A 21,503-nucleotide genomic window follows, 5' to 3' on the forward strand; every position below is an offset into this window, starting at 1 on the left:
TGTCTGCTCTTCATGTGCTGAGAGCATGAGCAAACAATTCTACTCACTCCAAACAAATATCGAAAGAGGAAAAAAGTAAAAAGAAAAAGAAAAGAAAAAAACATGACGTATCGGGTTTGGGTTCTAATGAGAACGGGGTTTGTTGCCTCAGGGCTTGATCGGTTCTGTAACTTGGAGGTACCGAAAATCCCAAAAAAACGAGTCTATGCTCAATCCCCAATAACTAGGGGTGGAAGCGAACCAAATATTTAATAAACAATTTGATTAATATTCGTCCGGATATTCAGTCATATTCGATCCGACACTTCCTTTAATACTAAATAAATACTTTTTAATATTCGGCTTATAAACAAATAGAATTTAACTAAAAGGTAGACTGATTATTAACTGTTCGATGATTTTTTATATGTTAATCCTATTAATTAAACTTGTTGCAAATATTACCCATCAAAATTTTATTTACTAATTTAGAGGGGCCTAGGGTTTTCACGATCACTTGAGTTTCCACCTTCCGCTTCCTCCCACCCCCAGACGCCGTCCTCCCTCCCCGCGACGACGCCGTCCTCCCTCCCCGCGACGACTCTCTCTTCCCTCTCCGAGGACCTGCGCTCCTCTCTCTCCGACGCCCTCCTCCCTCCCCGCCGACGCTGTCCTCCCTCGCCGCGACGTCGCCCTCTTCCCTCTCCGACGACCTGCGCTCCTCCCCGCGACGACGCCCTCCTCCCTCTCTCTCGACGCCCTCGTCCCTACCCGCGACGACGCCCTCATCCCTCCCCGCGACGACGCCCACTTCCCTCGATCTCTGCAGATCTTGGCGATTTCATGCCGTAATTCTCTGCTTTTTCTCACTGGAAGGGTAAAAAAAAACCTTTTGTTTACTGATTATATTTATTTTTTTTATGATTTTCGAATTATTAGCGAATACATATTGAATATTTGGCGAATAATTCGAAATCGAAGTTGCAGAACAATGCTAATCTAATATTCGCGAATTTTTTTCAAAACATCAATATAAATAAACAAAGCCAATTCGAATTTGTATTACTATTCGAGTCTAATTCAAATACGAACACGAATAGCATCATATAAACCGAACTCGAATTTGAACCTTGCACTATTCGTTCAAATTCGATTCGATTCCACCCCTACCGATAACCTAAGCGAACACGGACACATCCTCAACCTTCAATTCTGTAGGTCAGCTCATCTATTATAATCATTTTTTTGCTTTATTTCTCATACTATTTTCCCAATCTGAACAAATTGCGGAGATTCACATTGCTTCTTTCAAATCGCATAAAACGGTTAAGAAACTAGATACAGGAACCAAATTTATGAATTTGTTTTTTATTTTGTTGTATGTTAAACAAAATCTATGAAAATGCATTACATGTATTATGCGTGTTTGTCGAAATGCGTCAATGGTTCGTTTATTACTATTTTTTATGTGTAGATTTTGATGGATTTACGCTGTTTCACTAATAGGAGATAAGAGAGACCAACTGATAACTTCGATAAATATATGAAATAGATTTTTTGTCAGCTTGAAACTGCAATGAACGGCGTTTTTGAAATCGAACTACTGAGTTGTATAAAAACCAATGATCCCCTTTGCATTTGCACATGGAAAAGTATCTTTCCTTTGTTCCTTTGACTCATTTGCAAGGAAATGCGGGGTCTCTGTCCTGTCGAAAGAGAATACTACCTACATTCTAGTCACAGAAAATCAGCCTACTTAGCTCATTACAACTGATTGATTTATCAACATATATTTTGGTCTTGTTCCTTTTCTATTTACAGTGAACTATTTCAGGACACCCAAAGGTTTAAATTTTGGTTATAAATCATCACATAAAAGAAGAAGAAGAAGAAGAACAAATTGCAAGTAGTGCTATTTTTGCATGGTGATTAACCAATTGACTAGGTTAAACGATATTTCAAATTTTTAATCAAACATGCATAAATAATAATGATGGTTGTCAATCTTGCATTGTTCAATAGTCTTCGTCTCTCTCTCCCGATCTCTCGATCTCATCGTCTCTCTCAACCGATCTCTTCGTTTCTCTCTCTCTGGATCTCTTCGTCTCTCTCTCTCTCTCTGATTCTCATTCTTTCTCTGAATCCGTCTCTCTCTCTCTCTCTGAATATACATATGAAGATTTTACTGTTTTCATGTGAATTTACTGTTAATTTAATTAGGGTTATTGTTACATTTTAATTTACTGTTTTCTGTTAATTTACTGTTAATTAATTGGGGTTCCATTAATTTACTGTTAATTAATTAGAGTTCTATTTTTTAATTTACTGTTAATTAGGATTTTAGTTATTGTTTTGCTATTGTTAATTTTTTAATTTTCTGTTATTGCTATTGTACTTTAGGGAAATGAAACAAGAAGGGAGTTCTAGTGGCAGTGGAGTACAAGATGACAAATTTCCGCTTTGAAAATATGTTACCAAATTGGAGAAAAGGGGGGGAACGACAGGAGGAAATTGGAGATGGAGATGTAATTATTGTAGAGAGGAATTTACTGGTTCACACTCAAGAGTTAAAAATCACCTCTTGAGGATAAGCGGGATTGGAATTAAGATGTGTTCCAAGTCAACACCCAAAAATCTAAGGGAGTTTCAAAGGACGTTGGATCAAGCGGAGGTGAGGTTAAGGACTTCTAGGCCTAAGACTTTATCTTTGCCTACATCTTCGACTGCAAGTACGACCGGTGTAAGTGCAAGTGCAAGCATGTTGAATCGTGCAAGTGAATCTAAGAAGAGGAGGGGGCCTAATACCATAGAACAATCATTCAACATGGGAGCAAGGGAGGAATTAGATGCATTGATTGGTAGGATGTTTTTCACCGGGGGATTGTCTTTGAACTTGACAAGGAATCCATATTATGCTAAGACTTTTACATATGCCGCAAGCAATTCAATCTCTGGCTACAAGCCTCCCAGTTACAATTACATGATGACCACTATCTTACAACGTGAGAAAGCTCACATAGAAAGATTGATGGAGCCCATCAGGGGCACATGGCAACAGAATGGGGTCTCCATTTGTAGTGATGGGTGGGCGGATGCACAAAGAAGGCCCATCATCAATTTTATAGCGGTATGTGAAGGTAAACCAATGTTCTTGAATGCCGTGAAAGCCGTAAATGCTGAGGGAGAAGTCAAGAATAAATATATTATCCAAGCGAAGCTAGAAAAGTGCATCACAGAGGTGGGACCGCAAAATGTCATCCAAATCATAACCGATAATGCTTCGGCATGCAAGGCCGCGGGAGGGCTTGTGGAGGGCACCTGGCCTCACATATTTTGGACTCCTTGTGTAGTCCATACACTCAATCTTGCTATCAATAATATTTGTGCGGCTAAGAACACGGAAGCAAATGCGGTGGCTTATGCACAATTACATTGGATTACAGAGATCTCCGATGATGCATTGCTTATGAAGAATTTTTTCATGAACCACTCTATGCGGCTTGCCATGTTCAATGATTATTCCAAGATGAAGCTCCTATCGATTGCCGACACAAGATTTGCCTCGTGTATTATTATGTTGAAGAGGTTTAAGGTCGTCAAGAGAGCCCTCCAAGACATGGTCCTTAGTGATCGTTGGAGCTTGTATAGAGAAGATGATGTGAGAAAAGCTCAATTTGTGAAAGAGAAAGTCCTCGATGATTTGTGGTGGGACAAGATAGATTTTATTCTTGACTTCACTGGCCCAATCTATGAAATGATAAGGGTCACCGACATTGATACACAATGTCTTCATTTGGTGTATGATATGTGGGATACAATGATTGAGAAGGTGAAGCAAGCTATTTATAGGCATGAGGGTAAAAGGGATAATGAGGAATCTTTTTTTTATGAGGTGGTTCACAAGATCTTGGTGGATCGATGGAACAAGAGCAACACCCCGCTTCAGTGCTTGGCACACTCTTTAGTTCCAAGGTAATATTTCACATTTCACTCTTTAATGCGAATATTTCTATCAATCAATACATTGTGGGCTAATTCATGTTATTAACGAACATAGGTACTATCATTCTACATGGCTCAATGAGAGCGTCAATCGACAAGCTCCAAATCAAAATCTTGAGATCTCTACGGAAAGAGCAAAGTGCTTAAGAAGATACTATCCTAACCCCGATGAACGACGGGCGGTGAACTTGGAATATGCTAAGTTTGCGGGGGCTTTGGAGGCTTTTAGTGATCCAGATTCTCTTTCCGATAGAGGACATATGGATCCAAAGTCATGGTGGCTTCTTTATGGTCAAAGTACTCCAAATTTGCAAGCATTGGCTGTAAAGCTTCTAGGTCAACCTTGTTCCTCTTCTTGTTGTGAACGGAATTGGAGTACGTATGGTTTTATTCACTCCTTAAAGAGGAACAAGCTAACCCTGGCACGAGCAGAGGATCTTGTTTATGTTCACACCAACCTTCGCTTACTTTCGCGAAGTTCGAAAGAGTATATGGAAGGGGAATCAAGAATGTGGGATATTGGTGGAGATGCCTTCGACTCATTTCAAGGTGTCGGTATTTTAGATGTTGCTACCCTTTCTCTTGACGAGCCCACGATGGAGGCCATTGTGTTTGAGGAGGATGAAGGAGTTGAAGCCATAGAACGATCTTTTTGATGTTTCAACTTGAAAATTTTATTTTAAGATACGCTTTTGGTTGTAACTTTATATTTTTGCAATGTTAGTAACTTAATATTTTGTAGTCATGGAACTAGTTGCAACTTGATCTTTATTCTCTTGTAATTTTTATATGATTGCAATGTTAGACTTGTTAGTCGCTTAGTATTTTGTGTTTGAGGATTACATTTTAGTTTGTTGTTTGAATTTTATAAATTTATCTATATATAATAATAATATTAAAAAAATCTAGCCTTGTCGCCGTGTCCTATTTTTTTGGGTTTTGCCGTGTCCGTGTCGTGTCTATGTCGCCGTGTCCGTGCTTCATAGCTGTCAACAATGGCCTATATGTCTGTTTAAGCACTCTAGTACGCAAAGTGTTTCTAAGCAGTTAACTACCTAGGTGGCTTTGGGCACTAAGCACCCCCCCTCAATATCTTAAGTGATAAATAACTTCTTTTTATTTGCTAGTTTTGTTATATTTTTACGCTTTTTGAAACTAACTTTACCTTTTCTTGTTCATTCTTTAACTCTTCTGCCTATTTAATTTCTAATACTTTTACTTATGGTTGTAGTTAGTTATCTGTGTTTCATCTTGTCTCGCCAATTCATTAGATTTGGCTACTTAATGATAGAGTATTCTATTATTTTGCCTTTTGTTAATTATAACACTTTTAGAGACAAAATTAGCAAAGATTTTGGTTAACTTGAAGCATGGATATAAAGTTTATAAACGATGTATATAAAACGAAGCTATATAGTTTTTTTTCTCTGCTATTTAGAGAAAACAGGTTGTGTGTAATTTAAAAATATGTAATGGAATGAAATTTATACACCCGAAGACATTGGGTTTATGTGGGAGATCCCGAAATATGATGAGTTCATTGTATAGGTTGGGTTTGAGTCTAGCTTAAGGGGTAATGGTTTGGGGTCTGGTTGTTACGACCTTTATTCAGAAAGGTTAACAAATGACTGTTACTTGATCTAAACTTGAATCTCCAACGAACCTCGAATCTCCAACAAACCTCTATTTAAGTTCCCTACAAGTGAAACCCTAGTCCATTAGAAATTGTAGAAATGTGGCTGACAGGTTGACACAAGACAAAAATATCATATCAAATCAAATGGTTACATATCATATCAGATCTTCATCCCTTGTATTCAAAAATCAAGCTGTGTGGAGAATATCTATGTCAACATATATTCAATCCAACAAGTGATCCTTGCATTGAAAAAGATAAAGCTGTGGAGATGACCCATTCTAGTTTTCCTCATTTGCTTCAAATCTCATGACGTGTACATCTGCCATCTGTTAAGTTCGACCTGTATTTACTACGTATGCCTCCTTCCATTTTTCAATTCCCATGGTGATTTTTTATGTCCAGGAGCAATGTGGTAGACTGGTTGTTGTAAAGTAGGATACTGAGGATCCTTTTTTCATGTCAAACGTCACATTTTTCTAATGTCAAGAAAAAGGTCAAAAAAAAAAAACAACAGAAATTTACAGTACAATCTTAATGTTTTGCAACAATGCAGGTTTCATTTACATCAAGCACAAGGAGCTGCTTATGGCATCAGAGGATTCTAAAGACCTGCTGAAAAACGTGGACTGGAAGACAGTGGGCAATACTGGTTCCAGTGAACCAGCTGGTCCAGTGACGAAGAAACGGCTTCCGAAAAAGATTAGACAAGTTCCCGAGTATTATTTTCTTCCTAAACGATCATTATCTTCTGCAATAGCCATATATGGTGCTGTAATTGCTGCTGGAGTTGGTGCAGGGATGCTAGCGGAGGTTTGGATAAACAAAAAGATCAAAGGTGCACTCTCATTTCATTATTCACTTGCATAGAATATATAGTACCTAACATTGCCTGTAATTCGTCTACCTAAATTGATTTTTTTAAATATCTTTTCACAATCCAGCTAATAGGCGCGCCGAAGCTGGCGTGTTTTGTCTACAGTATCTGCAAGCTATTTTGCTGCTAGAACAAATCACTTCAAATTGAAACTTTATGTCTCTAAATGCTGCCAAAACATATATACTATTATGGTCAAGGAGGGCATTTTCAGAATTCAATTAAAATGAGTATTTAAGATTGAAAAAAATAGAAAATAAAATCTAACTATGCTGAAGTTAGTGATCAGCTTGTACATTTTCAGTTTCCCTTGAGATAATATACTTCAATTGTGCATCGTTCCCTTGGTTATAATTTAATGCCCATGCAGCAGTTATTTTATCAGAGGGACTGGATTGATGGGTTGCGTGTATGTGATCATACGTCAGTTTCAGGCATTTTAAGCGGTCTGATGAAACTTACGTGATAAATCTCTAATGATATTATCTTTTGTGGTGCTGTTTCGTTTTTGTTGTGTTATTGAACATATTGCGGAGTCAAAATCTCCTACTTTGCAGAGGACGGTGGTGGTGTCATTTGGGAGATGGGCAAATAGTAGAAGTCTCTACTGTTCAAATGCAAAGACAGATGACTACCCAGCTCGAAATATTGATTGCCGTCGCTGAAGGGCAATAGTTGTAGCTTTAAAGAAACTGGAATAAATATTATGTGCCCATTGGATTCTTCATGTTTCTCTCTTTTGAATGAAAGCTCGAAGCAGAAAAGAATTCCCCCTTCCTAAGGTTGAGGATGGGACATGTACTCTATGGTTTAGTATGCTTTGATGAAATGACCTATTTATAACGATGTTATATTGACTCTTATTGTCATTTTTGAGATTGGGAAATCCATTATTTTGTTATCCTACATTAAAACTGATTGATCATTGTTATTATGAAAAAAAAAAGACTAGGAAACACTGAATGTATTTCTCCTGTTTCATGAGACTCGTGTACGCCTCCTGCTTGCTACTCGATCTATATTTAAGGTCACACTTCTAATTCTGCATTGTCGACAGGAGGTTTTTCTATGACTTGAACTGGAATTTGTTGTAAGCTACGATCAATTCAAGATTGATTTTATCAAATACATTCTAGTTTCATTTTATCGTACTCACATATGCCTGTTATTTGTAAAATTTAAATTTTAAATTTCATTAGCGTGCAGGCTTAACGAAGACTGATGCGAACTTGAGACTTTCAAATACAGTTCCAAGATTGATCTTACCAAGTATTTGAGTGATGAAGAACATCTTTTGATTGATCAGTAACCAATATGCTTTACTTTTAATAAATCGTGTTTTCAGTGGAAAAAAAAAGGAAGTGAATAAAAAAAATAATAGAAAACCTGAAAACAATTTTTTTATTGGGAAGGAATCATCGGGCGATTAAAAGCAACGAGATTTATTGTTGTTATTTTCTTTTGAAGTGTTAGTTTTTCAGTCGTATATCCTTCCTAGCGCTTGGCGGTGACCCCTTGTCTTGCGTCTTTAGTAAACTTTTAGTCCCACATCGACTGCAAGGACATAGCCGGCTAGGAGGTGGCCCCATAAATTGAGCTGTCCAAGGCTAACCGAACCATACCTTTCTCGGCCTTTTGGCTAAGATCAAGTGTAGTATCTGTTCTTATCAGTTTAATATCTGATACGTGGGCTATCGGCCCACTATGATATTAAATTAATTTTTGTCGGGGGAGGGCCCGTTACTATAGCTTGCTATTGGGGTCCTTGAGCGTCGCCCGTGTGTTGCACTATTTCACGGGCCTGGCGCACCCCTACCAAATCAATTCTAAAATTTCTAGCGCTTTTATGTTTGAATTGCTCTGGGTTGGGGTTGAGGACGTAGAGGACATGTATCAATTCGAGTATCCTGATAAGCTAAATAAACTTATGGGACTCTAGGGGATTTATAATTTTTAATAATGAGATTCTCGTATAATGAGTATAGTTTAGTATTAATAGTCAGATTAGCATTATCCTAATTGAAATGCTCTAATCCATCAATTACAGGTAACAGAGAATTCTCACTTTTCATCCAACTGTAGAAGCGAGCTTAGTTTCACACGGAGGAATTGGTTGGTACCAAGTCCATGATGTCGAATTGATGGAAAACTAGATATTATCAAAGGAATGGATTCTAAAAATAAATTGAGAAGCAGCATCCGATACACAGTTTTTGTAACGTTGGAAGTTTAAAATAGAATTCAGTCATAAGATTAAGAGCAACTCCAAGAGGCTCCCTATCCCATGTCCTAGCTCAAATTTAGGGAGTATGAGGTGAATATTTGGCTCCAACAAGCTCCCTATATGGTATTCCAAATATAGGGTCCTTGATTTGGTATTCCAAATCAAAGACAAGAAGAGACACTCCCTATATCTACAATACAATAATATGTTATCATTTTTGTTATTTTTTGGACATATCATTGATTGCAAACACAAATATACATAAAGTATTGACAAAAAAAATACAATAACATAGTATAATAATAGAAAATATAATAATATAGGGAGTCATTTGGGGAGCATTGTTGGAGCACTTGCTTCTTATTTGACTCCATATTTCCTAAGATGAAATATTTACTCCTCAAATATAGGGAAAAACTAAGATCATTGTTGGAGATGCTCTAAAAGTTTGGTATTTAGACAGTGTTCTGTTATGCAATCTCTTCATGCTGTCTCACGAGGGAATTAAAGAAGAACGAAGTCCTACTAAAAAAAACTTACGTGTTATTTTTAATTATAAATAATGACAATGCAAGTGGAATCAAATTTTAGAAAATGTTATTTTAATGCAAAACATTCCCATCCAGAAAATAGTAATAGTAAAAAGTTGTCTAATTAAGGAAATGAGGGAGATAGAGAGAAATGAATAGCTCTCCATGATGATTTGTACCAATTTCTCTCCTCATCCTCCTACATCTCTCATCCTTGAATACTCATGGATCCCCATTAGAAAAGTCCTAATAATAATGAAATGTACTGTAAACTTCAAAAAGTATTTTTATTTATTTTTATTTATAATTTAATTGGGAATCGAACACAAAAGTATGGGAGTAATTTTGGGGAAAAGGGGGTGACCCGTACTACTCTCTTCCGAGCAATGTTGTTAACTACAAAGTTCTAATGGGAGCCGGCCAGTGCAAATCGTAGGAAATAGTGAAAGTAAACATAAAGACCTATGCTATTTAATTCTTCAAATAATAAAGTTAGAAAAATTCATCAATGATCTAACATATGGTACCAACATAGAGATAAATGATGTATCCTCTTTCTATTGCATAATAAAATAACCATATTAATGATGACCACTTTATTTTGCAATAGGAGTGACAGCTCACCTGCCCCCGGTCAGTCTCATATTTTGGTCCATGTTGGAAAGCTCATAAAATTAACAAGTATCGTTCTCGCGGTTTATCCCCGCTCTTTATCCGCATACCAAATGGCGCTTCCCAATCTTTGCCATCTCAAAACCCCACCAAAACCCCTTCTCCCTCAATTCACCCCCAAAACCCTAAACCCGAGCCCTAACCCTAATTCTAACTCTTTCTCCCTATCTTTCCACTTGAAGAAACCCTCGACAATTCTCAGATGCTCAGCTTCCGAAGGCGAATACGAGCAAGAGCGATCGCTTCACCCTCGGCCTCGAGAGATCCCATGGAGCAAAGATCTAGCCAACTCCGTTCATCTCATCGGAATCGTCGGTGCTCCTGTCCAAATCAAGCAGCTCAGCAGTGGAAAGGTCCTCGCTTGGACTCGTATCGGCGTCAAGAAATCGGCATCTGATTCTTCATGGTAAGGTTCTATCTTTTATGTACTCTAGGTGCTCGATACGGGGTTTCGGAAAAGTTTGAATGGAGTAGGATCAGTATCGTAATTGCACACTAGGTGCTCGACTTGGGTCCTCTGATGGGTTTGAAACTTGTGCATACACTGAATTTTGAGTGAAGGAATTAGTTTTTAATTTTGAAACATGTTGCTTGGACTGAAATTTGATGGAGAAAGATTAATCTTGATAGCGACATTGTAACTGCACATTCAATGCGTCGCATTTTAGTTGCATTGCATGAATGATATGTTGAATTACTTAAGAGTTCCACGATGGTAAGAGCGTGATAATAATTGCACTCTATATGCTCAACATGGGTCCTATGAGAAATTTGATGGAGAAAGATTGTATCTTTTTGTTGGCGCCTGTGGTTAAAACTGGAATAATACAGATATATAACAGCAAAAATCTGAACAGAAAACTGAATGACAGTAATTTAAAATTTTCAACTTAGCTGCTGTGCATTTGTAAAACGCTGTGCTTAAAGCATTATTTGGCCTACTCCGGTGCAAGGATCCCAAGGCCAAATTACTTCCAGGAACAGCAGTCCAGTACTCTGGTGTGCATCGACCCAGTACTGTCAAGATCTCCTCGATCTTAAGGCAAAGATCTCCTCGATCTATCAGGCAAAAGATCTCCTCGATCTATCATGCAAAATTTCTATAAGCACAAGCTATTTTACAATCTATATCTGTATATATTGATTGTTATTTTTGGAATGAATTTTTCTTAAGGATTTGAGCTCTATTTATAGCGTTTAGAAAAATACTATGCACTAATAAAATAATGTATTTTACTATGCATATGGGACCCACGTCCTAAAATTTCTTTGATCAGCAGCTCACGTTTTTCTTAAAAATATGTAGGACCCACCTTACTTTTCATTCCAGTGTTTGGTCGAAGCTTCTTGTTGTAATCATACGGCACTGACAGTTCTGACAGGTTGTAGTAGCCATACTTTCTTAGCATGCTCTTGATATAGTGAGATTGAGACAATCCAATACCCTCTTCAGAGTATATAATTTTGATTCCGAGAATCACGTCCGCAGTTCCAAGGTCCTTCATGCTGAACTGTGCTGAAAGAAATTTCTTGGTAGATATTACTATCTCCAAATCACTCCCGATGATAAGCATATCATCCACATAGTGGTAGATATTACTATCTCCAAATCACTCCCGATGATAAGCATATCATCCACATAGAGGCAGATGATCATCACTTTTCCTTTAGCGACCTTGATGTATAGGCACTTGTCAGATTCACTGACTTGATATCCATTGTTGCGAACAACGCCATCGAACTTCTCGTGTCAGAGTTTTGGTGCCTGCTTAAGTCCATATAATGACTTAACAAGTTTACAAACCTTACCAGCTGGAGAATCAAGTCCTTCTGGCTTTTCCATGTAGATCTCTTCTGTGAGATCTCCATTGAGAAAGGCAGTCTTCACACCCATCTGATGTATGACGAACCTTTTAATCGCCGCCCATGCGATAAGCACTCTGATGGTAGTGATCCTGCAAACTGGTGCATAAATATTAAAGAAGTCTATACCTTCTTTCTGAGAGAATCCTTTCGCCATCAGTATTGCTTTGTACTTTTCAATAGTATCATCAGGACGAAGTTTGTTTTTGAAGATCCACTTGCAACTGATAGGCCTTGCACCTTCAGGTACATCCACCAGCTCCCAAGTATGATGCAACTGATAGGCCTTGCACCTTCAGGTACATCCACCAGCTCCCAAGTATGATTTTGGATCAATGAATCCATCTCATCATCTATAGCTTCTTTCCACAGAAGAACGTCTGTTGACTGCATTGCTCTTGAAAAGTCTGTGGATCTCCTTCTACATTATAGGTGATGAAGTCATCTCCAAAATCTTTTTGTCTTCTGATGTGCTTGGAAGATGGTTCGATAACTCCTTCATCATTGACTGACTCCTCTTGTGTATCTGATGTACTAGCATTCTCTGCTACATCTTTGAGCAATAAGCCTTTATGTTTGATAAACTTATCCTCAATTCTCTGCTACATCTTTGAGCAATAAGCCTTTATGTTTGATAAACTTATCCTCAAAGAATTCTGCATCTCGAGCTTCAATGATGGAGTTGCAATAAGCCTTTATGTTTGATAAACTTATCCTCAAAGAATTCTGCATCTCGAGCTTCAATGATGGAGTTAGTTCCAAGATCCAGGAACCTACACGCATTGCTATCTCCAGCAAAATCAAGAAACACACATCTGTTTGTCTTTGGCCCGAGCTTAGGTATTCTGATATCTGGAATTCGAACGTATGCGAGACACCCCCACACTTTGAGACTATCCAAAAAATCTGGATATCCCAACCATAACTGATGAGGAGTACTATTAATTTTGGAATAGGGTACTCTGTTCAGAATCTAATTTGCCATCAGCAAAGCCTCTCCCCAATAGCAGGTAGGTAGACCAGATATGATTAGCATCGAATTCACCATCTCGGTCAATGTGCGATTCTTTCTTTCTGCAATCTCATTAGATTACGGAGAATAAGGAGCAGTAGTTTCAGCAATGATTCCATGCTCCTTGAAGTATGTTTCTGATTCCTTAGATCAGTACTCTCCTCCTCTGTCGCTCCTGAGTCTTTTTACCTGAAGTCCAAGCTGCTTCTCCACTCGAGTCCGAAATTCGACAAACCTACTGAAGGCTTCATCCTTAGATTTCAGCAGGTAAACGTGACAGAAGCGAGAATGATCGTCAATGAAGCTGATGAAGTACTTCTTGTCGTCACGAGTGATGAAGCTCTTGAAGTTACAAGTATCTGAATGAATCAGATCCAACAAGTTGGTGCTTCTCGTGACACTTGAAAATGGCTTCCTCGTCAGCTTTGCTTGCGCGCAAACTTCACACTTCAATGGCTTCCTCGTCAGCTTTGCTTGCGCGCAAACTTCACACTTCTCAGGTTTGTTACCCCCACATTTTAGAAGTAATCCTAACTTCTCCATGCTGGATGCAAACTTCACACTTCTCAGGTTTGTTACCCCCACATTTTAGAAGTAATCCTAACTTCTCCATGCTGGATAATTTTCTATAATTTACATGTCCCAGCTTATTGTGCCATAACACAGAGGAGTAAGCAGAAGATGATACTTCATTTACAATGGGGTTGGGTGCACTCGTACTAATTTTATACATGAAGCTTCGACCAAACACTAGAAAACCAGTAGATCAGCTAAGGTACTCAAAGATCATTGGGAGTCTTATGTACGCAATGAGCTGTACAAGGCCAGATATAGCATTCGCTGTAGGAATGCTTAGTAGGTTCACAAGTAATCCTGAAAAGCTTCATTGGGATGCTGTCCAGAGATTGATGAGATACTTAAAAGGAACTACAGGTCTGGGCCTATTCTACACTGGATATCCGGGTGTAATCGAAGGCTATTTAGATGCGAGCTGGTGCTCAGAACCAGGTGAGTACAGATCTACTGGAGGATTTGTCTTCACCATGGGTGGAGCTGCCGTCTCGTGAAAGTCTAAGAAGCAGACCATAATTGCACAGTCATCGATGGAATCTGAATTCTTCACACTCTGTGTTGCAGGAGATGAAGCTGAGTCGAAGGCTATTGTGATAATCAGGCGGCGAGTGCTGTGGCAGCAAACTCGATGTTCAATGGAAAAAAGCGGACCATTCGTTTGAAGCATGGCTATTTGAGAAAGCTCATTTGTCAAGGAGTCATCTCTGTGATTGACGTCAGATCTTCAGAGAATGTGGCTGATCCTTTGATTAAGGGTCTGAAAAAGAACATAGTCAAAAGGACGTCTGCTGGAATGGGTCTTAAAGTTTTGTAAGTCTTACAAATACTTACCATGTTTATTAAATTATTAGTTCAAAGCTTATGCTACTAATAATAAAATAATTGGTTCAAAAGTCAAGTAAGATTTGCAAAGTTTGTAGTCTTATAAATACTTACCATTTACATCAAGTTATTAGTTCAAAGCTTATGCTACTAATGACAAGATAAATGGTTCAAAAGTCAAGTAAGATTTACAAGTGAAAGGGTTCAAGTTTTCTTGGATTAGTCAGTGTCTAAGGTAAGGTTTGGGGGTTGCGTAACGTGCTCCACAAGAAACGAGGTACTTAATTGATTTTTGATCAACCTCTAATACTATCCTTACCTGGCTGAACTATCCAAGTAAAACTTTGATCTTTTCATCTAGAATCTTATCATGAGAGAGGGTGACTATTAAGCCTTAATGAGTTCAAAGCATTTCGGATGCAGGATGTTTGATAAGTAACATGCCTAAAGAACTCACCTATGCATGGGTGGAGATTTGGCCGTCTCCTATGGTGTCTTGTGGAAAGATACCTAGAGCCCTAGCAGAAACCAGGACATGCACAGGGTCATAAATGTGTAAAGACAAAGGCAAAGGCAAAAGTAAAGGCAAGTGTGGTTCAAAGTGAAAACTACCACAGATAAGTTTGATCTTGTGTGATCGCTGGATTTTTAGATATATGCTGGTTCAAGTCTCTGCGACACCATGCACCTATCTTTTATTCAGTTGGTCTAAAGGGGATTCAAGTCCTTACGACATCTTCCTTATGCACAACGATTGAAACGACGGCACCGTTACATGACACTAGTTTAAAAAAAAATTGTGGGGGATTGTTAAGATATATATTTTTTAAAGTGGGTCCCACCTTATTTTTTGCATTCAACTTTGGCTGCAGCAGCAAAGAAGGAAAAATAAAAGTTGAATGCAAAAAATAAGGTGGGACCCACTTAAAAAAATTATATATCTTAACACTTTTTAGCAACATTGTAAGTTTGTAACTACACATGCAATGTGTCACATTTTAGTTGCATCACATAAATGATATGTCGGATTAGCTAACAGTTCCTTGATGGTATGAGTGTGATAGTAATTGCACGCCATATGCTTGACATGGGTCCTTTGAGAATTTTATTACTAATCTGCACTGCACTCGCTGAACTTTGAACAAAATGGTATTGATTATGATAGCATCATAGTTGCATAAGGTACTCCACATGGGTTCTCTTACAGTTTTCAAACGCGGTGCATTTCAGCTTGAACTATGACTGCAGTTAAAGCATGTTTGCATTTACTAGTATTATGATGAAAATTATACTAAAGAACAACCTTGGAAAATGATCGAACTGTTAGAACAATCATCCTTTTGTTATGGATTGGACTGAGGTAATCACAGCTTAAACTTGTAACATTGCATTGAAATTAGTCTAGTAATGTGGATTGTTTTAATGATATTGAAGGAAGAAGGAATTTATTACTGTTGGCGACTTGAGAAATCAATGAGTTTATGTACAATTTCTTCAGTCTGTGGATAGTTTGAATTCTAAATGTTGTATTTTTAATAGTCCTCGATGGAAAATTGGCAATGAGCTTGTGTTGGTATTGGTCTTCTCTGCTGCAGGGTCAATTTAACATTCTGGGATGAGCTAGCTCATGTAGCTTTTCAGCATGTTGAGAAAGGCCAGCAAGTATACGTTTCAGGACGTCTCATGTCTGATACTGTACAGGGGGACGATGAGAAAACACAGGTTTATTACAAGGTTTGTTTTTTATTCACTTCCATGAGTTTAGCTATTAGGTTACTCACGTTACTGCCAGTAACAGTATTTGTGATTCTGAAGGGGCATGTATATTGTTGCAGGTAGTTGTTCAGAAGTTGAATTATATTGAGAAGAGCTACCCTGCAGTGTCATTGTATAACCCGGAGTCAAACTCAGTGAGTTCAGGTACTCATATCTCTATTGTTCTAACCCAACATTGTAAATTATGATATTTCTTCACAAAGTTCTAGTATGTAAGTTGCATATGTGTACTACAGAGGGGAAATTTCAGAACTATGGGGGCAATTCTTCTGGTTCAACTGAGAAGCTTTGGCAGGCTTTCTTTGCTAATCCGGTTGATTGGTGGGATAACAGGCAGAATAAGGTTTTTCTCTTCATTGAATTTATATGCATTCTTCAATATTATTATGTTTTCATGGTAGTGTAGTGGATCTTCTTGAAAAGGACCTAGACGGTTGCACACGTTCACTTGTTTGTATGTTGATTGTGTTTTGGTCTATATATTAGAATACATGCTATGGTTGCAAAACATCGTTAAGTTGTTTAAAATTTGATTTCATGTCCGTGCAGAGTATATTGTACTTTATAAAGGTATTAATATGAAGAGAGATATTTATGCATGTTTTTAGTTTTACATCCATGGACATGTAAAAGGAGTGTGTGCAAGAGCAACTCTTGAAATTCAATTCATAAAAGTTTATTTTTCTCCTATATTTTTTTTCTTTGAAAAAGAAAAAAAAAACATCAATTTAAGTTAGCCTTTATGAATCATATGGATTTCATATGCTTTACATAGTACTTGGAAGGGGTATGTGGTAGAAATATAAGCCTTTATGAATCATATGGATTTCATATGCTTTACATAGTACTTGGAAGGGGTATGTGGTAGAAATATAAATTTCTATTGGGGAAAGATTTATCATATGCTTTACATAGTACTTGGAAGGGGTATGTGGTAGAAATATAAATTTCTATTGGGGAAAGATTTACAAATTAAAAGTAAATAATCTAAAAAAAGAAATTTATTTATTAAGTTAATTTTGAGCCTTATATATATGCAAATTACATTTGATAGAGGTTATTGTTCAATGTGCTGAGACATTAGAAATTGGACCGGTGTACTTATTTTTACATTCTCTTTTCGGCCAAATCAGCAACATGAGACGAATTATCATGATGCCACACAGCCCAATCCAGTTTAGTATATCTTCATGGCTTCATTCTATGTTGGAGATTATGTCTAGACATCAATACATGTATAGACATATCCATCCATGATCCAACATGCTCTTCCTAACAAGCTTGATTTTTCATTGTTCATCTTTAAACATGTAAGCTCATGCTGCAAACTCCAGTTGCAAGTATACATTATTGCTGATAAATTGTGTGCAGTCAAATCGTCTTTCATTGGAAATGTTTTTTTTTTAAATCCTGTTCAAATTGATCGAATTAAGACTTTTATTGGAAGTGTGTTTAAAAAAAATCCTGTTCAAATTGATGGAATTAAGATTAACATTTTTGCTGGAAATCATTTGAATAAAGTCTTATATGATTCTTTGTTCCCTATGTCTAAACTTATGAAAAAATGATCGTGGTTGTGCCTAGTCAAATTATGCATGTGGTTCATAATATTGACAGTGTCTGGTTGATTATTGGATTCCTCAATTTGCAGAGAAATCCCAGGTACCCAGATTTCAAGCATAAAGACACTGGTGAAGCTTTATGGATTGAGGGCAAATTCAACCCACCTTGGGTGAGGTCCCAGCTGGCGATATTGGACTCAAGAATGGGTTCTATGCAAGCTAATGAAAATACTGCTGTTTCTTTTATGAATGCTGATGACTTGACATCCTTCTAGTAATACTATCTGATAAGAATGTTGGTATCAAATTATATGCCATGTCAAATCTGGCATTTTTGGTTCGATCAACCAAGGCTTACTTGGCATTCGGTAATGGTTTGTTATACCCTACCTGTCATATTTGTAACGAGCTCATCTTGTATGGATCTTGGAGACTATGATTTTAGAATGCAGTTGCATATTCATACGCCAAGAATATTTTTTTTGTGCTTCCAGTTGTAGTCTTATATTTTATTTTCATGTGATGCTGAATTGCCAGTTATAGCGGAATCACTAGAAATCTGGGTTCTACAGATTGCAGGTGAAGAAGGTAAAGAGGGATTTACTCCTTTTAAGCTGGCAAATCTGGTCGTTAGCAGGAAATCACTTCAGATGTGTGAAATTGTACTGTGATGCTATAGAATCAGACAAAAAAAAATTCTCGCCTTTCCATCAGGATGTGTTCTTCAGCGGTCAAGATATTCTTAAGCTAGGCAGTGGCAGCTCAATGGTATCAGCTTAAATCAGCACCTATATAACGAAGAAATATTTAAAGATGATAAATGCAATGACAATAGGTCCTGGTTACATGTCTGCAGCTTATAAAAGTTCTGAAATATGAAAGCCGTACTCTGTTTCAGTTCATCAGATGGATCTTAGATTTTATGTGCTTATACACAAGAACAGGTAATTATTCCATTCTTTTCTGATGGATGTGCCCAGCAGGAAACTGATTATTTGAAAATTTGCAGTTTGAGAATAAGGCAGATGTTATAGCATACTGTAGACTTCCATGGAACTACAATGTTTAGTCAGTGTACCATGCTTTTGTGCAGAATCGATAGTTCAATACTTAACAGGCTGAGCTTTCATCATGACGAACTAAAAAAGGCCCAGAACTACTTGCAGGCATTCAGAAGACTGTTTAGCGATTGCACCGTGAATGAAATTACCTCTCTTTCTTCTTCTAACAGTGTTTATATGGGAAACCAAATGCCAAGTTACTAAATGGTTAAGCAGCAGTGTTGTGATGTTGAACCGAGAGGTAAGAATCATTTGTCTTGGGTTGTCAGTTTCTTCCAATTAAGGATGCTATCTGTGCCAAAGAAAATGCAGCAAAGATGATACCTTTGAATTCAAGTTCTTCAAGAAGCACAACATATGGGTGTTAGTAGAGTCTGCAGGAGTATGGAATTTTCATCAAATATCTCCTCATCGTAGTGCAATGCTCAAATTATGTAGGAAAAAATATGGAAGGGCATTGTATTCTGCCAGCTTTACCTCTTAGGACTTTGAGTTATTGTAACAGGATGATACCGGTCATAAAACTAGATGAATCAAAGTGGTAGTTTGAAGCAGTGTAGCTGGTAATGCGGCAGTTCATCAGTTTTCTTCCTTCAGTATTTTAGGCCATCATGATTTTCCCCAAATCTTGTGCAATCTGCACAAAGGATGACACTGGCAGTGGAGTTTTTTTAATGGTTGTGATGCATATCTGAGGTACCTCCAATTTACTTCAGAAATTTTTATTTACTAGTAATTTTCTTTTAGTTTCTTCTCATTCCATTTATCTGAGGAACCTCCAAAATATAGATTATGGTATATTCTGCATTAGCAATCCTTTGTCCTTTGTGTTCTCCTCTGCTGATATTAATTTCTAACAAGTTGACAGTCAAATGAAAATGTACCACTTTTTTTTTACTGGATGGAGACTGGCTCGTGACCTTTAAAATGCGACTGTCAAAAGAAAAGCTAAGTCGCAGTTAAGTGCTTCATATCCGATCTCTGCTCTAAACTTACCTGAATTTATGATCATTAAAATTATGAATTAATAGTAAAACCAGTTGAACTAGAATATAGGATTGGCCATTTTGTCCTCACGAACTTGTAGCGATAAAACACATCGATATATCCTTATTTTGGCGCTTGCATACAGACAGGCTATGTTGAACATATCCATATCCATTAGTTTTTCCCTGGAGTTGAACAGGTATTTGGACCATACATCCTTAAAGTTGGAACACCGTGGAGCTGTTTAGATATAACCAGCTAGAATCTCACTGACCCATCAATCCAGCTCCATATCTTACATATAACATACTTCTCATATCTTTTCTGTGGATATGATATCCTTCAAAGTAGTATGATCTGGGATGGCTCTAGGTTTGGGATATTCAAATAGAGAGGTGCTACAAATCATCGTGATAATTTTAATCCAAGTGGTTGGAACTTGGAACCTTAAATCTTACCTTGACAATTGTAGGAACCTGAAGCTGATACAGGGATCACAAGGTTCGTGATGTGAAAAAGAGGGTATGAGATAAATGGTTGTTTGGATGTTAGATTTTGTCACCCTCTGAGGAAAGTTTTGTTCCTCATGAATCTAACCTCTCAAGAAGAATCCACTCGCTTAAACCTGAAAGTTTGCAATTACAATGAATTTCAACATTTTTATTACAACCCTGAGCCACTCTAAGAAATTTACTTAGTTACAATCCAAATTATGTTATACACCAACTCTTTGTCATACAGGCATCCTGAAGGGAGAAGATTCTTGGACTTTTGAAAATGCAAAAAGAGAGAATAAATGGGATTAGGTGGGCAAAGATGAGATTATTGATCAGCAATAGCATTTATTTAAAAAGCTTGTTGCTCCCCTTGTCCCCTGTCGGCCATAATTATCTCCTTCTACGAGTTCTCATCAGATTCCTTTTGACCTCCACAAATCATGTGAACTAATGCAGCAACAAGTTCATTGCATTTCACCATTACTGATTCCCATGCTCTCATGGTTCCTTGGATCTTGTCAGTAGAGAGTAACTGTGGGCAGCAATGCCTCATAGATGACCATCCCAGCATTCAGTAGAAATCTTCATTCAACTACTTATATTATTTAGCATAAATGTTGGTATTAGCATCCACTCCCATTTTCAATGAGCAAAGTTCTTCTTTCTTTCTTTCTTTTATTTTTTATTTTTTATTTTTGGCCCCTTATGCCATCAATTTGTGAGCACACCCTTTTTCATTTTATAGTTTGTCAATCAATGTACGTGATTTTTAGTTGGTGCAAAAAAAGACAGTAAAATCACTGAGGAAACTAGAAAGTGTTTTACAGATTCCCTTTTTTCTTTTTCTTTTTCATGGCTATCATTTTCATATTTCAGATGGTGCTTTAAAAATCATGCTTTTTGTCTCCTGAAAACTATAGAATCAGAACCTTCACTGAGAGAAAATGCGGATCTTCAGAAGCAAACCCTGAGTATTCAGGCATAGTGCTGTGGTCCTGACTTGCAGTGTGATTGGTATTAACACATTTTACAGGTTATTTGTGAGAGTCGTATCAAATTAAAACTGATACGTCAATCAAAAAAAGTTGCCTTACATCTAACTCTCAACATCAGATCTCTTTGTAATTCATGTGCCATTGAATCAAGTATAATAGCAAGTGAATAAGATTAGTCTTCGTAATTCTTTGAAGTTCTCTTTTTCCCCCTTTTTTTTTTCCTTTTTGAAATATATTTGACATTTCTGCTAAGACGAGCAATCATATTTTCATTATTATTTTCCAAGAACCTTGTTATTTGACTGTCAACCTCTTCTCATCTTGTTATTTGACTGTCATCCTCTTCTCAACGGAAGACCCCTTGCTTGCACAAAGATGGGAAGCCATAGTATGAACACGTTACAGGACCACATAAAATCAAGACAGTTGCCAATT

At 37.4% G+C, this 21,503-nt stretch overlaps 3 protein-coding genes across 3 annotated transcripts; all 3 read left to right on the top strand.

Annotated features, from left to right (window-relative positions):
- Positions 475–7,480, top strand: LOC109833039. The gene is made up of 3 exons (XM_020400578.1): positions 475–827; positions 6,174–6,455; positions 7,052–7,480. The coding sequence occupies exons 2-3, from the start codon at positions 6,206–6,208 to the stop codon at positions 7,087–7,089; spliced, it is 288 nt and encodes a 95-aa protein (XP_020256167.1). The 5' UTR covers positions 475–827; positions 6,174–6,205; the 3' UTR covers positions 7,090–7,480.
- LOC109833038 lies at positions 739–4,726 on the top strand. The gene is made up of 3 exons (XM_020400577.1): positions 739–856; positions 2,380–3,951; positions 4,037–4,726. The coding sequence occupies exons 2-3, from the start codon at positions 2,588–2,590 to the stop codon at positions 4,635–4,637; spliced, it is 1,965 nt and encodes a 654-aa protein (XP_020256166.1). The 5' UTR covers positions 739–856; positions 2,380–2,587; the 3' UTR covers positions 4,638–4,726.
- LOC109833040 (protein OSB2, chloroplastic-like) lies at positions 9,912–18,018 on the top strand. The gene is made up of 5 exons (XM_020400579.1): positions 9,912–10,326; positions 15,786–15,924; positions 16,026–16,110; positions 16,203–16,309; positions 17,618–18,018. The coding sequence occupies exons 1-5, from the start codon at positions 9,974–9,976 to the stop codon at positions 17,801–17,803; spliced, it is 870 nt and encodes a 289-aa protein (XP_020256168.1). The 5' UTR covers positions 9,912–9,973; the 3' UTR covers positions 17,804–18,018.

The sequence above is a fragment of the Asparagus officinalis genome, chromosome 3 (assembly GCF_001876935.1).
Source record: "Asparagus officinalis chromosome 3, Aspof.V1, whole genome shotgun sequence".
NCBI classification, from domain to species: Eukaryota; Viridiplantae; Streptophyta; class Magnoliopsida; order Asparagales; family Asparagaceae; genus Asparagus; species Asparagus officinalis.

Excerpts from the sequence above, each read along its gene's own strand:
- LOC109833038 (XM_020400577.1), top strand. The coding sequence starts at position 2,588 with ATGTGTTCCAAGTCAACACCCAAAAATCTAAGGGAGTTTCAAAGGACG. Across the intron at positions 3,952-4,036 it reads GCACACTCTTTAGTTCCAAG|GTACTATCATTCTACATGGC; the intron begins GTAATATTTCAC and ends TAACGAACATAG.
- LOC109833039 (XM_020400578.1), top strand. The coding sequence starts at position 6,206 with ATGGCATCAGAGGATTCTAAAGACCTGCTGAAAAACGTGGACTGGAAG. Across the intron at positions 6,456-7,051 it reads GATAAACAAAAAGATCAAAG|AGGACGGTGGTGGTGTCATT; the intron begins GTGCACTCTCAT and ends CCTACTTTGCAG.
- LOC109833040 (XM_020400579.1), top strand. The coding sequence starts at position 9,974 with ATGGCGCTTCCCAATCTTTGCCATCTCAAAACCCCACCAAAACCCCTT. Across the intron at positions 15,925-16,025 it reads AAACACAGGTTTATTACAAG|GTAGTTGTTCAGAAGTTGAA; the intron begins GTTTGTTTTTTA and ends ATATTGTTGCAG. Across the intron at positions 16,111-16,202 it reads GTCAAACTCAGTGAGTTCAG|AGGGGAAATTTCAGAACTAT; the intron begins GTACTCATATCT and ends TGTGTACTACAG.